The sequence below is a fragment of the Filicampus tigris genome, chromosome 7 (genome assembly GCF_054856515.1).
Source record: "Filicampus tigris isolate MCC_2025a chromosome 7, RoL_Ftig_1.0, whole genome shotgun sequence".
Lineage (NCBI taxonomy): Eukaryota > Metazoa > Chordata > Actinopteri > Syngnathiformes > Syngnathidae > Filicampus > Filicampus tigris.
This window is the reverse complement of record NC_141223.1, coordinates 15742448-15757641: the sequence shown is the minus strand read 5'-3', so window position 1 is coordinate 15757641 and position 15194 is coordinate 15742448. Positions and strand designations below refer to the sequence as shown.

Here is a 15194-nt window from a genome sequence, read left to right as displayed (position 1 = left end):
TGTTCAATTAAACTACCATGCATGTTTTTGGAATGTGGGAGAAACCAAATTATCCAGGGAAAACCCACGCAGGCACAGGGAGAACATGCAAACTCCACACAGGAAGGCCGGAGCCGGAATCGAACCCACAACCTCTGAACTGTGAGGCGGGCATGCTAACCAGTCGACCACCGTGCCACCCTAATTAAAGTCAAGAACTATAAAAATAACTCATAGGGCTCTGTTTTCACACGTGCGCTTGGCGTAAAAATGGGCGCATCTTCATTTTCCTGCAAATCTAAGCTACCATGTTTGGGAATTTGGCAGACCCCGCTCTTATTACCTTTCTGGGCATCTGGCGGACAGAGGGCATTTTCTATTTCACGCCCTCGGCACAGCTGACAATTTGGTGACAGAATGTAGATTAGACCATAGAGCAGCTAAAAGCAGGTCTAAGTTGTGGCGCAGGTGGTGTCACGTGATTTTGGTGGATTTATTGAAGCGCAGGCGGCCAGATTCTGCGCTCTGCTTTATTAACTGCCTGCCACAACTCTTCAATGTGCGTTCCCTGCTTTAACATTGTTCTCACAGGCATAGTCTGCTCTTTAGTGGTTCAACACATGTAATACCATGAATTACTCCACAGGACGCCCATTTCACTGGCGATTGACAGAAAAACGCCAAGCCTGTTTTGCGTGTGTAATCCGGGTATGTATGGGGCATAGGAAGAAAGATGGAACCCAATTTTGTTTTGTTAAAGACGAAGTCAACCCAAACATATTTTTTCTAGAATATGTTCTATGCAGGCCCACTAGTTGAAACAAGGCATTCTGATTAATATTACATTTGTTGGATATGAGTTATCAGAAAAATGCACCCATCTAAGGGGGCAGCCATTTTGTCACTTTTGTCAAATGTAAATGACATCAAAGTTGCTCAGGGCTCAGATAACGATCAATCACAGCTCACCTGTTTTCTGAAGCTGAGCCATGATTGATTCCACTGGCAAAATAGTGTAAAGTGCCCATCTCTGCCCATTACTACCTACGCATATCGACAAAAACATCGACTTGTTCTGGTCACAAGAACAGAATAGGCTTCCTGCGTGGTTATTGCTGTAATATAAAACATATTAGAACAAGATTTGGTCGGTGCCATAAAAGACAAAGAGTACTCTTTGTTTCCCATTGTTTAGTATAGTAAAAAAAAATCTTTGCTAAAAGAACTGATGCCAGAAATGGGATCCAAAGATTCTATTAGCCTCACATAAAGAAAATACAACAATTGGCGTTTTTCCAGTGTGTTTATTATTGCAACATAGAACATTTACGCACAAGACTCCCTACCTTGCTTCTTATCTACGTGAGCTGGGCAGTGTTGCTCTTGTAACATCAAAGAGAGACACCATCAATTTCATATTGGATGTCTTTTTGCTGCAGGCGAAGCGCCTAGTACACAATTAAGTGAAACCAGCAGCGTTGTGTGCTTCGTGTCCAACTGCACAAACTGGCCATAGCAACTCGGTCTGCAGAGGTCCCCTGGAAGCAATAATGGAGGCCAGATCCTAAAGTAGGTCCTCATGCAGCTTCTCTCTCTCCGCTGTGTGCTCACTCAGTCCGTCGGACTCCTCGGCCGCAGCCTGCACACATGCGTCACAATTGCGGCTGCTCGTTTGAGTCGGGAGAGGCCCGGCGTGAATGTGTCCGCCCGCCTCCTCACTCCTCACGATTCAGGCTGCAACCGTGTCGGAACTCTTGACCATACTCATGGATCCACTTGTTGGCCACTGGAAGAAAAGAATGGGAACAAAAATGTGTTACAACCGGCCTGTCTGACGCTTTTCAAACAAACAAAAACACCCATTTTTTGGGGGGTCAAAATATTTTTACATTAATATAATAAACACTTGGAAAGACCACAAGCTGTACTAACATGAATTAGCAGAGCTGGTCATCGCCAAACCGCCACCGCGTTCCGTCCTGCATATTTAATCGACCACGTGGTCACACACAGATGCACAATCGGGGCTGGGAGGCGGTCTCAGCAGGGCTAAATACTCTTATGCTCAGAAAATCCAGGGTCAGTTCACCTCCAATGCCAATGACCCTTGGAGCATGTGGGAGGGCATTACAACACCAAAGTTGGAAAATGCTCCAAAGAGCCCTCCCAGCCAGATGCTCTCAAAACCAGCTCTTTGCCCACTTTGACGACCCCAACAACACTCCATACATCACACCCTTACCACCACCCGATGACATACCCTTCATTTTATCCCCAGCAGATGTGAGGAAAATGGATTAACCCCCGCAAAACTCTATGCCCTGACAATATTCCAGGACATGCATTGAGTGATTCTGCCCACCAGCAGACTGGGGTGTCAACAGACATTTTCAACACCCCGTTCCAACTAGCATCTGCCTATAGACCGCCTTCATCATCCCCGTACCTGAGATCTTCACAACAACAGATCTGAATGATTATCGGCCAGTAGCTCTCACTCAGATAGTCGTGAAGTGCAGTGATCAAAAACTCTATCAACGTCACTGTAAACCCTTTAGCAATACGACTACAGGAAGAAGACCCACCTGGAAAGCAAGAACTCCCGTGTCCACCTGCTCTTCCTGGATTTATCTTCCACCTTTATCATCGCACAGACCCTGATGCAAATTTGAAAATTTCCCCACTGTGGGATCAATAAAGGCCTTCTTATCTTAAAAGTCAGACATCCTCCGGTTGAGTCCAGTGGGAAATGGTCTCCTGAACATCCAGACAAACAGACCGCAGACTGTCAGAATCCACAACACCATCTTCTCCTCCATCACCCTCATCACTGACTCTCCCCAGGGCTGTATGCTGAGCCACCTCCTGTTCACCCTACTGAACTATGACCACTCAGAAATTCCCGAGCTGTCATATCGTGAAGTTTGAGGATGACGCAGCGGTAGTGGGGCGCATCACGAACAACAATGAGTTTGAGTACGGAGAAGAGGTAGAACATCTGGTGGACTGGTGCAAAGACATTTGCATCAAACAAAGAGAACTAAGTCTTGAGGAACTTCTACAGATGTGTGGTGGAGAGCGTCCTCAACACCGCTATCACGGTGCGGCACAGCGGCTGCATGGCTGACGAAAGGAAGGATAGTAAATGCTGCTCATAAGATCATGGCAAACAGCCTCGCCACAACCACAGACAGCATCCTGCAGCATCCTGAAGACCCAAACCACCCAGCACACACACCTTCCATCCCCTCCCCTCAGGAGGCTACTGAGCATCCAGAGCAGCACCACCAAACTGAGGAACCGCTTCTTTCCGCAAGCTGTTGGATTGAGTCAAACAGTGCTCTCTGTAGCTCTGACATCAGCCCCCGCAAGCCTATTGAATACTTGATTTCCTTGAATAAACAATATCGCTGGAATAAACACTGGGAAACACATGGGTAGGTCTGGTTTATCCATGGATCTATTTCTGACACCAATTGTTGTGGCAATATTCAACAAGTAGTCTGGCCAGTTCTGCGGTGTTTCAGTTTCCGTGTTGCCACGATCGCTTACCCCATTTGTCTCCGATGAGCACAGGACAGCCAGCGTGCAGCGTGTCCTCGTCCCCGCTGCCGTTTCTATGCAAATTCCACCAGAAGATGGCAGAGTTCTGCAAAAGCGCAGATTCAAATTATAACTGTCCGGCCTTGGCGCAGGGACACATTGTACAAATGAGGACGTTTACCTTCACGACGGGAACGCTGAAGTTGGCGTAAATGAATGCTGTGGAGCCACCCGCCTCCACAGAGCTGAGCTGTGTGATACAAGTACAATACTTTGTTTTCACAAGATCCTTTTGAAGATTCAGCATGTCAATGAGTCATGACATATACAAGTTTAATTCCCTCCGATATCTCATATATAATATAATCTTATTTCCCCATTTAAAAGATGCTGTAAATCCTTTCCACCCTTCCGTTTGTGTTGAGATAGCTGTTACTTAAAGAGGTCTAAAACCATGACCATTGATGCTAACCATTAGCATGTCAACGGTGCATTCCATTATATCTTAGCATTAAGCTTGTGTCATTCATAAGTTTTTTTAAAAAAAAATTTAAATACAGAGTGTCTAATTCTATTAGTTTTATGTTGAGCTTGGTAGTAAAATTCAGCTTTGAGTGGCAATAAACATCATGAAGCGTCTTTTTTGATACATTTTATAAGTGATGTACTGGACATCACAAAGTTACATGGGCTGAGCAATCCTTGGAAGGGACACCTTCTCGCTGAGAATTTGGAAAGAAGTGCTTCAGGACCCATCCTTGAACATTTGCACAACAGACACAAAGAAGAAACAAAGAAGAAACTGAGCAGAAGACTTGAATCTTGTATGCTTAACTGTAGATATCGTCCTAATCTTAGAATTGATGTCATTTTCATTTGTACTTATTCTTAAATGAATGCACACGGTGTCTACAAATAAAGTGCAACATATGTCTTAAAACATCTCGCTTGTTCACTGAGCTGAGGGACAACTACAGCTGATATTGAATTAGGATTTTGTTTCGAAAAAGTATTATAAGAGTAACGCAAGAGCCTGATCATTGGAGGTTGGAGACAATGATAGGTTGAGCGAAAAACAAAAGAAATCTCCGAGCTTGTCTGTGTTGTTAAGGATGAGCTCATTGGTCGAGATTCTTCCAAAGTTCAGCAGCACTGACCCTGCCAAAGCTCCACATTTTTAGTTTCCACATTTCCACACACACACTGCGAAATATGTTCCACACTGCGTCAAGGGGAATTATCAGCTGGTGAGAACACCGTAATGTCTAGGTGAAGCAGCATGTCGTTCGGTGCCTAAGGTTATTCTCTATAAGTTAGTGCAAAACGTGTTACTTTTTTGAACAAGAGGAGGCTCAGTTTTTAAGTCTATAGTGGAAGAGCAGCTGCCATGTTGGTCGGAAGACCATGCGTTCTGCATTCAGCTTGTCTGCCCTGAACAATTTCTCCCAATTTTGCACAAGAAAGAAAGAAAGAAATGAATGGATGACGGCTCGAGTCATTCGATATATACCGGTACACTATACATGTTATTCTGCCCGTTGTAAAGTCAATATGCAATGCAGGTATATATGCAGCCTTAGAACGCCCTCCTGTGGTTGTTTGGTGTAATGTTCACTGACGTTGAAAAGGAAAGAGATACAATATAATGTGTTTAATTTCACACGAGTCGCTCCAGAGTATAAGTCGCACCCCCGGCCAAACTATGAAAAAAACTGCAAACTTATAGTCCGGAAAATACGGTACTTCTTGTTTTAGTCAGGATTATGCTGAATATTTTTTCTTCAACTATCTTATATATCGCTGGCGTCGGGCCAAAACCTTGTACCTCAAAAAATGGTCATTTTTCAGGAGACTCCAAAAATGGCAAGTTTGTTCAACCATTAGCATTGCATTGTGAAAGAGAGCAAGCCATTTTCAACACTTTAAATTGGTCCAAGTAAAGATTTTTCGAAAAATATGAAATTCACCAAAATGTGACTTATGAGGTTTTGGCCTGACACCAGAGATATTCAAGTTCTCTGAATTAAGAGTCAACCTTCACTTTTGTAAATTCCTGGTTTATTTCCCTTTATTCTCATAAAGTCCCATTACTTCTTATGGAAGGTTTCTGAACATTCTGTCCAAATACTCACATATATCATGAAGGTAGCCACCCGATTGCCGGTGTTCAGCCTAAAGACCGGACTGGATGGCGACTGGTGGCATGAAAACAATCAATCAAGGTGAGCTCATGAATGAAACATTGGATGAACTAAAAAAAACAACAACAAAAAAAAACACACCTAATATTACAGCTTTGACTCATGTAAACAATTCATGCAAGCTGAAATTTGTAACTACTGGTACGTGAAGTGGAAGTCAACCCAAAGATATTTTTTTCATGAATATGTTCTATGCAGGCTCACTAGTTAAAACAAGGCATTATGATTAATATTGCATTTGTGGAATAATAGTTAATCCACCCATTTTCAGCCCTCTCTGGGGGCAGCCATTTTGTCACTTCTGTCCACTGAAAATGACATCACAAACACTCAGGGCTCAGTTAATGACCAATCATGGCTCAGCTTCACAAAACAGGTGAGCTGTGATTGGTCATTTTCTTACTTACTGTCGCGTGATCAAAGTGAGGTTCGTAATGACCTCCGATGCCGTAATTGACCACTTGGAGGTACTCGCCAAAAGGGTGTGTCACGTTGAGACCCGTAACCGTGGCGATCCTCTGGTCCAGCTTGCCGACCACGGAATGCGCCGAGTCCTTCAGCCACGCGCTGGAATGATCAGAAACACATATTGAGATGGTTTGCATGCCGTTGACTGGCGCCAAGATTAGCATGTGCTTCTTACGGCAGCTTGAACTTGTTACCAGTCCCCATTCAAAAGCTATGAATGCTTCCAAAGAACTTCTGTGATGTTTTTTGCTTAACTTGAGCTGTATATTTCTTTGACAATTTTGTTCAAAAGAGACGCATTCCATCATTGTGTCGCCAAGCAATGATGTGTTGACAGTCACACGTCTGAAAAAGGCCTTGCTAAAGCTCTTTCATAGGAGGTTTAAACTGCTGGGCTCTGCAGCAACCAGTGGAGGCACTCTTCACTTGGTCTCAACTTGTTTGGTGGATAAACAAGTACAATTGGATGTAGGCTTCAGGCATTTTCATTTTTTTTCCTTACGAAAAAAAAATGCTACCAAAGACCTGTCTTTCTGACGCAGATGATGATTCGCCGATGTGTCAAACTGCCGCAGTATAGCACCAAGGAGGACTGACTCAATGTCAGATTATTTTTTTGCCTAAATATCAGTGCCTACTTTTACATGGACACATTTATTCGGATTAAAAGCCTGATCGGAATAAAAATGCTTCATGTACACACCCCATTCGGAATATTCTGCCCATTCCGATCAAGATTTTATTCCAAACGAGAAAGGTGGTTTATGTATATTAATATTCCGATCAGTCCACATGAAAACACTTATTCAGAAATTTCAGAACAAACCGTCTTTATACCGCATTTCTGTGACGTCAGTATACGCGTTTCTGTTATTCCCGGAAGCTCGTAGAAGCAGAGCAAGCGAAAGGCGCATGACTGATCTACTACATTTGCAGCTCCATTAGGAAGTGTTAACTCGAAATAACAGCGCAAATGGGCAAAAAACATTTCAGAGTAGAAATTGATGGAGCGATGTTTTGTTGACATGGAAGTCGCTATGGCCTCTTCTTCTACTACTATTTCCGATATATTTGGTCAATTTGTGCATGTCAAAATAATTTGTTCTGATCGAAAGTGTGATGCATGAACGCACAAGTCCTAATCGGATCAATATTTTTATTGTCCATGAACAGTGCATCCGGTCATAATTTTAATCCGAACTCTGATTGGATTAAAGAAATATTGTCCATGTAAACGTAGCCAGTGGCTGGTATTGGCAGCCTCCACGAGTACACGATACCTAAAAATAAGGTCGGTATCGGCACAATACTGATACTCATCCAGCCCTAATAAATATATATACAATAGCAATACATAAACAAAAAAATATGACCAAATTTGTAAACACTAAACAAATGAACGTATATAAATACCATGAATAAATAGTATCATTTATGTAATTGAAATGACAATTGTTCCAATAAATGATTAACTTTCTCATTGTCACACCAAGTCAAATTTCCATGAATTAATTTTAATTTTAAAAACAATACCTTTTTTCCTAATCCTCAATTTTTAAGAAGTACATTACCTAAAAAACACACAGTACCTCTTGCTGATGCGATAGTCTGCCGTCGCTTGTTTCTCTCCAGACGCCACCACCGATCTTCGCAACTTGATAGCAAAGGCAAAAAAATAATATTTATAACGCCATCTGGGAGAGTTGGCAAGAACGCATCCACAAGAGACAGCAAATTCCACGTGGCATCAGGAAAAAAAAAAACATTTTCCCCCCGAGCTGCCACATCTCCTACGAGTGAATTTATGATAATTAATGCCTGAGAATTTCGCCGCAAACCGCAGCTTTTGAGCGGGGACGCCAGAAAGCTCCAGATGTCCCGCACCCGCTTTGTCATCGACTAAAACAGCCGCATCGCAGTCAGTGAAAAGTGGTGTCACGCTAGATCATGGACTCAATTTGTCACCTAATGAAAACACATGATGCAATGTGAGAGCTTATTTGGCAACATATTAGCTGGCCGTGTGTTTCTGTAACCCCCCCAAAAGGATGGAAACTCTCAGTGAGCCAGGCCAAAAGCTACAGCACTTATAGGAAAGCCACTATGGTAGCCCACCAGCTACTTTCCCACAGGCCAATTCAGTGCGGTCCTAGTTTACAGTTAAACAAGCAAGAATATCCACTCAGAAGAAACATGCAGCAGCAGGAGCGAACCATTTTTTTTCAATGCCCATCTTCAAGAGGAAATGAAAAACTTAATTACTGACTAGGTAGCTACAATTGGTTTGAATCTACTGACTGGGTTTGTTTTGGTTTGTCTTCCAAGTATTATTGTATGAGTTTTTGTTTTCTTTTCTTTTCACTTTTTTTGCTGTCATTGTTTTTGCTTGTTTTGTATTGTATTTAAATGTCTTAAGCCCCCACTTAATCAGTCGATTTTATGTCAGAGATGGGCAACATCAATGCTGGAAGGGGGGAACAATTTTTCATCAGTGCTATTCGATGACCAAGTAGGATTACACACTTCCTCACCGAATGTATGACAAAAATGTTATTTGGCATATGGACAAAATAGATGCATATGTGCAAAATAAAATACATGCAAAATAATGTGTGCGTAATATATTTCATATTTCATAATACATTTCTCAACGCATGTATAAAAGATCCACTATCCTAAGCCAACAACAAAGGAGTTGAAGCAAACAAAAAAATAACCACAATCTTAAAAAAAAAAGGAAAATCCCAGTGTAAATGGCTGTCCTGCACAAAAATGACAAAACTGCTGTACAGCAAAACAACATCAAGCTTATTTCTCAAAAATCAACTCAAAATGTGAATATTATTGAGGTACTATGTTTGTCCTGCATATCATTCCAAATCTGTAAAAAAAAACATACAGCACTGTATATTAGGCGTATTGTAGTGTAGTGCAATCAAGCCATGTCTGCTATCTAGTGGTGAATGATGATATCACAACTTGAAGCTACGGTCAATCCCTCGCGGTTCAACACCTGTGAATTCGCACATTCTCAGATAGTTTTCTTTTAAATCATTTTCAATATTTTGTTTTTCGTTTTTTTCCGGCTATCTTTCCCTGTTTACCCCTGATATTTCGTGGAAAACTTATATTGAATGTTTATCAGCGGCCTTCTGACTAATATGACAGCTGCCGAAAAACACACTGACGAAAAACATGGAGCCACTGCAACCTGTGCTTGATACCCTAACCTTGTATTTATTTCCCGATTTGTAGCCCCAACACTGGCCTGTAAGAATGAAAGCGACATCCTCCAACAGCCGTTCAGGCTGAAGGAAGCGCCGCAGTTACGGCACTTACTCGGGTTCGCGCCAGGTCTTTGATGTGTTCAGCCTCGTCGTCCGTGACAAAGCGGTGGAAGAGAACCACCAAAGGCTGCAGGCTGAGCACTTCTCGTTTGGCGGGTAGCACCATCAGCGACGGGGTGCCATTGGTGAAGTAGTCGCAAAACAAGTGGTCACTTTTCACCCGTGTCGCCTGTTTGGAGAAACGCTCCAGGCAATCAGTTCCTGTTTGGGAGAAATTGCATAGGGCAGACGCGGGAATGCAGTGCACAGGGTCCTCTTAACACAGGATCGGCTGTTACAGCTCCCATGAGACCATTTTGGAAGCAAGGATTTACGTAGTCGTAAAAACAGGCATATTTTTTTTTAGGCAGAAATTTGAAATATCAGAATATAAGGATGAAATCTTTTTTAAGTTTTCAAGAAGAAAGTTTACAATTCTGAGAAAAAAATGGCAAAAGTTGTTTTTTTTCCTAGAAAAAAAAGGCCTGGTAGCTTAAAAAAAGGAGCTGAAATCTCAAAATAAAGTCATACTTTTGTAGTGTTAAAACAAGTTAATTTAAGAAAATACTATATATTTTTTACATTGAGAATAAAATCATATTTTTAGAGATTCAAGTTATATTTTTTGTTTGAATTAAAATGTTCTTTGAAAATATTTTTTGTCATAATTTATGTAACCGTAACTTTTTAATTTTAGTTACTGCATATTTGTAATATTTGAGCTGGGCAGTGCCTGTTTCCCGTCTGCATATTTAAACGACCCACGTGGTCCCAGTCGGTTCGAGTCAGCCAAACGGTGTCGAGAACGGATTTAACTTGTACCATGTCACACGCAGATGGATTCTTTCTCAAACAGGTTATATTATGAGGGGGAATGGGCTTATTTTTGGGACAACAACAAAAACAGGCTTTTTTTTTAAACCAAAAAAGTAGTTCTGAATTGTGAATTTTTCATAGAAATGAGTAATTTACAAGAATAAAGTATATATGTTTCATATATTTATTATTATTAGTAGTAGTATTACTATTAATTAGTATTAATAGTGGTAGTGGTAGTAGTAGTTTTTCGAAAAATTTTTTTTTAGAAAAAGTTGTATTTTTTATCAAACCAAATGATCAAATGATTTTTTTTTGTGTGGTTATTTTTTGGGGGGGAGGCAGTGTGAAAATGCAAAGGTGAAGTACGTGCTGACCTGAGGCCCAGCTGCCTGGCACAGCCTCTCGTAGGCGTCCCTGGTCTTGACATGTTTGGTGGCGGGTCTGACCAGCGACACAGGCGGCCTGGCCAACAGCAGCTTCTCATATTTCACCACATTCTGCAAAATTCTTCTGTTCAGCGGATCTGGAAGATTTATATGTACATCAAAGTATATATCATATACAGTCGCTTATACACATATAGTACACACACAACTCAGGAATCGTTGATCTTAGGCTTTTGGGAGGGAGACATTTCAGGATGAAGCTCAAACTGACGAAAACCACACCTTGTGTTTGAGTACTTTTTCTGCAACTTGCTAAAAGTTGCCCAAGAGCCCCAACTTATTTGTCCGTTGGTTACAAATATAAATACAATATACACTGTCCATGCTGTATACTGTATCTGAATCATGTTTGTGAGCATGTTAGGACTCGTTACCGTGATGCAGCAGCTCCTGAGACAGGCTAAGCGCGTGTGAGATGTTTCCAGTCTAAAAGCACAAAAATCACTAAGTGGTGGCTAGTACCTTATATTGACGTCGTGTGTGCATGCGTGTGTGCTACTTTAAAATGAGAGAAGGCCAGGTGGTCCAGCGCGTCCTCCAGCGTGCCTTCGTTCTCGGAGCTCCAGCGGCCTTCTGAATTCCTGAAGAGCTCAACCGACTCCTGCAGCCACGCAACCGAATGGTAGTAGTCCTCCTGATCGTAGGCCACCTGCGTCAACACACATGGGCTCATTTATGCACAAACAATTGTATGTTTGCTAGCACGAGCAAGCTCAATGTTTATCAAACGGTCAGAGGACCTTGTATACTGCATTGCGTTTATAAAATGTCTCCTCTTTCTGGCAAAGAATCAACTTAATAAACAACTTGTGTATTTTCCCCGTAAACAATTGTATGTTTGTAATCAGAGGCTGCTCAGTGTTTGGCATTAATTTAACTTTTAATAACTTTTTCTACTGAATTCAGTAGAAATGTCTCTGCCCAAAAAATAAACGGATCTTCATCAGACACATGATGAGTGTACGTTGGTGTCGGAATGTATTGTGGCTCGGTGGCCTCGTGACTCCCTGGGTGGAGAACGTCTCTTCTTCCTCCGCTTACTTTGGATTCCAACCGTCTCACACACTTTGGAATGCAGCTGACGGATGTGAGCGTGCCTTGACTGTTTCATCCAGTCATGACTTGGCACACACATGACTGATTTTTATCATTATTATTATGAATTCCTTACAATATTTTACTATTTTACTATATCTTACCTCGCTTGGTTCAAAAACCCTAAAAAAATGTAAAGTTACATTTTCATTTGTGAATACATTGTGAATACATGGAATGCAGTGGATAGGGAATATCGGAATATCATCCCGGAATATTTGTACCTTTCCCACCAGAAAGCAGTCGTCTCCAGACAGCGCCGTGGCCACGGCCGGCGTGTAGACGTCCACCAGCCGGCCGCCGCTGGCTCTCCTGAAGCGCCCAGCGGCCAGGCTGGACACGTGCAGCGCGTACACGTCCTGCAGCCGCATCAGGCCCCGGGCCGCCCCCCACACGTCCTCCGCTTTGGGCAGCTTGTCCTCTTCTTGCTCCAGACTCCACCTGAGGACTGACCACCAAGTGGGACGCGTCAACGCTTGGAGGAACGGGACTCATCCGTGCCACATGTGATGGTGTGCGTGTGTGTGAGTCAGTCCTTATTAGTGTATCAGTGTGAGTCTGTGTATGTATCTGTCAGTGTGCTCCAGCGTCACTAAGTGTGCGCTTGCGTGCAAACCATGTTCGTTGTCTTGGGCTCGGTGGCTGTAGACGACATTGAGCCAGTCAGCATGCAGCCGCTTGATGAGCGTGAAGGCCAGCAGCGGGTTGGCCAGCCCGTCTGACGGGCCTCCAAACATCTCGCTGTGAAGGCGCCACACTTTGCCGTAAAACCTGCGTGGGGGGTGTATAGTGAGAGTCACCGTTAACATCATCATTTCTTGCGTTCTTCATTTTAAAGAAGACTCCACTAGTCTAAACACGGCATTATGACTAATAATACGTACGTGGAATATGAGTTAAGCAGTAAAAGCCACCCATTTTGTCCATCTTCAATGGGGCAGCCATTTTGCAACTTGTTTTTGACTGAAAATGTCATCACAATTACTTTGCTAGTGTATCCCTCGCCTTATTTTTTGTCTAGATACGTGTTGATTGTAATACAACATTTCTTTTCATAACTGCTGGATCGCCACCCTTACGCGGTTCTAGTCAGGCTTCAGTAAAAAGTCTACTGTACACCTAAGCACTGATTTTGCTATTCTCGACTGCATTTCACTTTAGCGATTAGCACACATAGCGACTTCTTGCTCTTCTCTGCGGTTTGTTCGTTTGTTCTCAATGTTAACAGTTAACAAAACAAAAGCCCCTGAGGGGTGGATTTTGCTGCTTAACTCATATTCCACAAACACAATATTAATCAGAATGCTTTGTTTCAACTAGTAAGCCTGCATAGAACATATTCTTGAAAAAAAATGTTTGGGTTGACTTCCTCTTTAAAACACTGATAAATGTTCAAAATACGTTTTCCACAAAAATATTGGGGGAAATGACGCCCCGCCCCCCCCCACCCCAAAAATGGAAAAATACAGAATATTAAAAAGCATTCGGGGAAAAAACAACAGAAAACAACAGTTCAACTGTAGTTTTAAGTTGTACAATTACCATCCACCACTAGATGGCAGACACGTCTTAGTTGCACTTACAGTGTGTCTTCTACTGCCTTGTACTACAACATGAGTCGGCCTAATATTTTTTGCGGATATGATATGATATGCAGGGGAAACACAGTACTTGAATAATGGTAACATTTTGAGTGATTTGATTTTTGTGAAAAAAAGACGCACCAAAAAAGTTTCTTGCACTTAACGTTGGTTACTTGTTCAGCAGTTTTGTGCCACCCTTGAAAGGTCATTTTTAAATGTGTGCGCCATTCTGGCCTGGTGTGGTCCTCACCGCCTGAGATCTTGTAGCCTGTCCCACTCCTTGTGGATGTACGTCCTCAAGTGCCCGATGAGCTTCCTCTCCACGCTGATGGCCTGTCGAACGTCCAGCAGCGACGTGAACATATCAGCCACGCACGGCGGGACCAGCGCGCACACGCACAAGTACGCTAGCGGCACGCACAACGTCAGCTTCATCTCCAGCAATTTCGCGCTCCCGTGCACGCCGCAGGACCTTTGAGAGAAGCCTTCTTCAGGGGCTGAGCTCCTCTTGCGTGAGTCACCCCCATCTTGGCACACCTCCTTTCCTCCTCCTCGGGGGGAGACCTTTATCTCCCTGTCCTCATAGTCCACTTGCAACTCGCACATGAGTGAACCCTCGACTGCTCGTTGTGTTGTAGGCAAACCTACATTAAAAGCTTTTCAAGAAATCGCCAGTTGCTCCATCAAATGCAAACAATCACAATCGTTGATTTTTACATAAAATGTTGAGGGAGCGAAAAATCCAAAATCAGTTTCGGGATGGTGTCCGGAGCTTTACTGACACATCGTGGCCATATGATGCACTGCAGCAAAAGTGAAGGCCCCATGAAATACACTTTTGTACAATAGCAGTAGACGGTGGTAGTTGAATTAGTAAAATAATTATCATTATTATTAGTAGTAGTACTATAGTCGTAGTGGTGGGATTAATAGACCGAGAAGCAGTAGTGGTACTAGCTGGAGTATTAGTTGTGGAAGTAGAAGTACAATGATAGTAGTAGTAATAGTAGCAGTATCAGTAGTTAAAGTAGTAATATAATAGTGGTGTTAGAACAAGGGTTATTGGTAGACAGTAATAGAATCGGTAGTTGTAGTAGCAGTGGTAGTTGTTACAGAAGTACAGTGATAATAGCAGTATTAGTAATAATAGTAGTAATGATAAAACTAGTAGAGGAAGTAGTAGTAGGAGCAATACTGGTGGTATTAGTATATGGTAGAAGTAGTAATAATGCAGTACTAGCAGTACTAGTAGTAGTAGTAAGGTATTAGTAGACATACATTGTAGTAGTTGTAATGGTGGTGGTAGTCATAGTAGTGGTAGTTGAAGTTCAGTGATAGTAGCAGCATTAATAGTAACAGTACCAGTAGTCAAGTAGTACTGTAGTGGTAGTAGTAGCTAGCGGCGGTGCTGTTCGTAGTAGTTGTAGTAGTATTGGTGGTAGTAATAATGGGGGAGTAGTCGTAGTAGTAGTAGTAGTAGTAGTAGTAGTAGTAGTAGTAGTGTACTAAGTGAAGTAAAAGTACTCACAGTGTGTATTCAGGCAGAAGTACAGACAGGCAAAATACTTTTTGATCTTTTGCCAACTTGCGGGCAGCTTGTCGTGAGAAAAAGTGCTAATGAGCAAATGAGCTAACGTGCAAAAAACCACCATATTATAACCAATATAATATTACTACTATAAAGCTACGCTGGCAGCTTGCATTCATCTTATTCAGATACTTCAAATACTGCAA

At 42.4% G+C, this 15194-nt stretch overlaps 1 protein-coding gene across 3 annotated transcripts; it reads right to left on the bottom strand.

Moving 5' to 3' along the window:
* Window positions 1–1263: 1263 nt before the first annotated feature.
* Window positions 1264–15194, bottom strand: p4ha3 (prolyl 4-hydroxylase, alpha polypeptide III). 3 transcript variants are annotated; one of them, XM_086036722.1, is made up of 14 exons: window positions 14989–15194; window positions 13711–14263; window positions 12494–12648; window positions 12102–12325; window positions 11282–11431; window positions 11157–11208; window positions 10711–10859; window positions 9531–9707; window positions 7781–7845; window positions 6131–6290; window positions 5655–5717; window positions 3704–3772; window positions 3532–3628; window positions 1264–1765 (listed from the first exon to the last, which is right to left on the bottom strand). In XM_086036722.1, the coding sequence occupies exons 2-14, from the start codon at window positions 14064–14066 to the stop codon at window positions 1695–1697; spliced, it is 1788 nt and encodes a 595-aa protein (XP_085892848.1). In that variant the 5' UTR covers window positions 14067–14263; window positions 14989–15194; the 3' UTR covers window positions 1264–1694. The 3 variants fall into 3 exon arrangements, with proteins under 3 accessions (XP_085892848.1, XP_085892846.1, XP_085892847.1); XM_086036720.1 differs by having other exon boundaries at window positions 13711–14116; XM_086036721.1 differs by having other exon boundaries at window positions 13711–14104.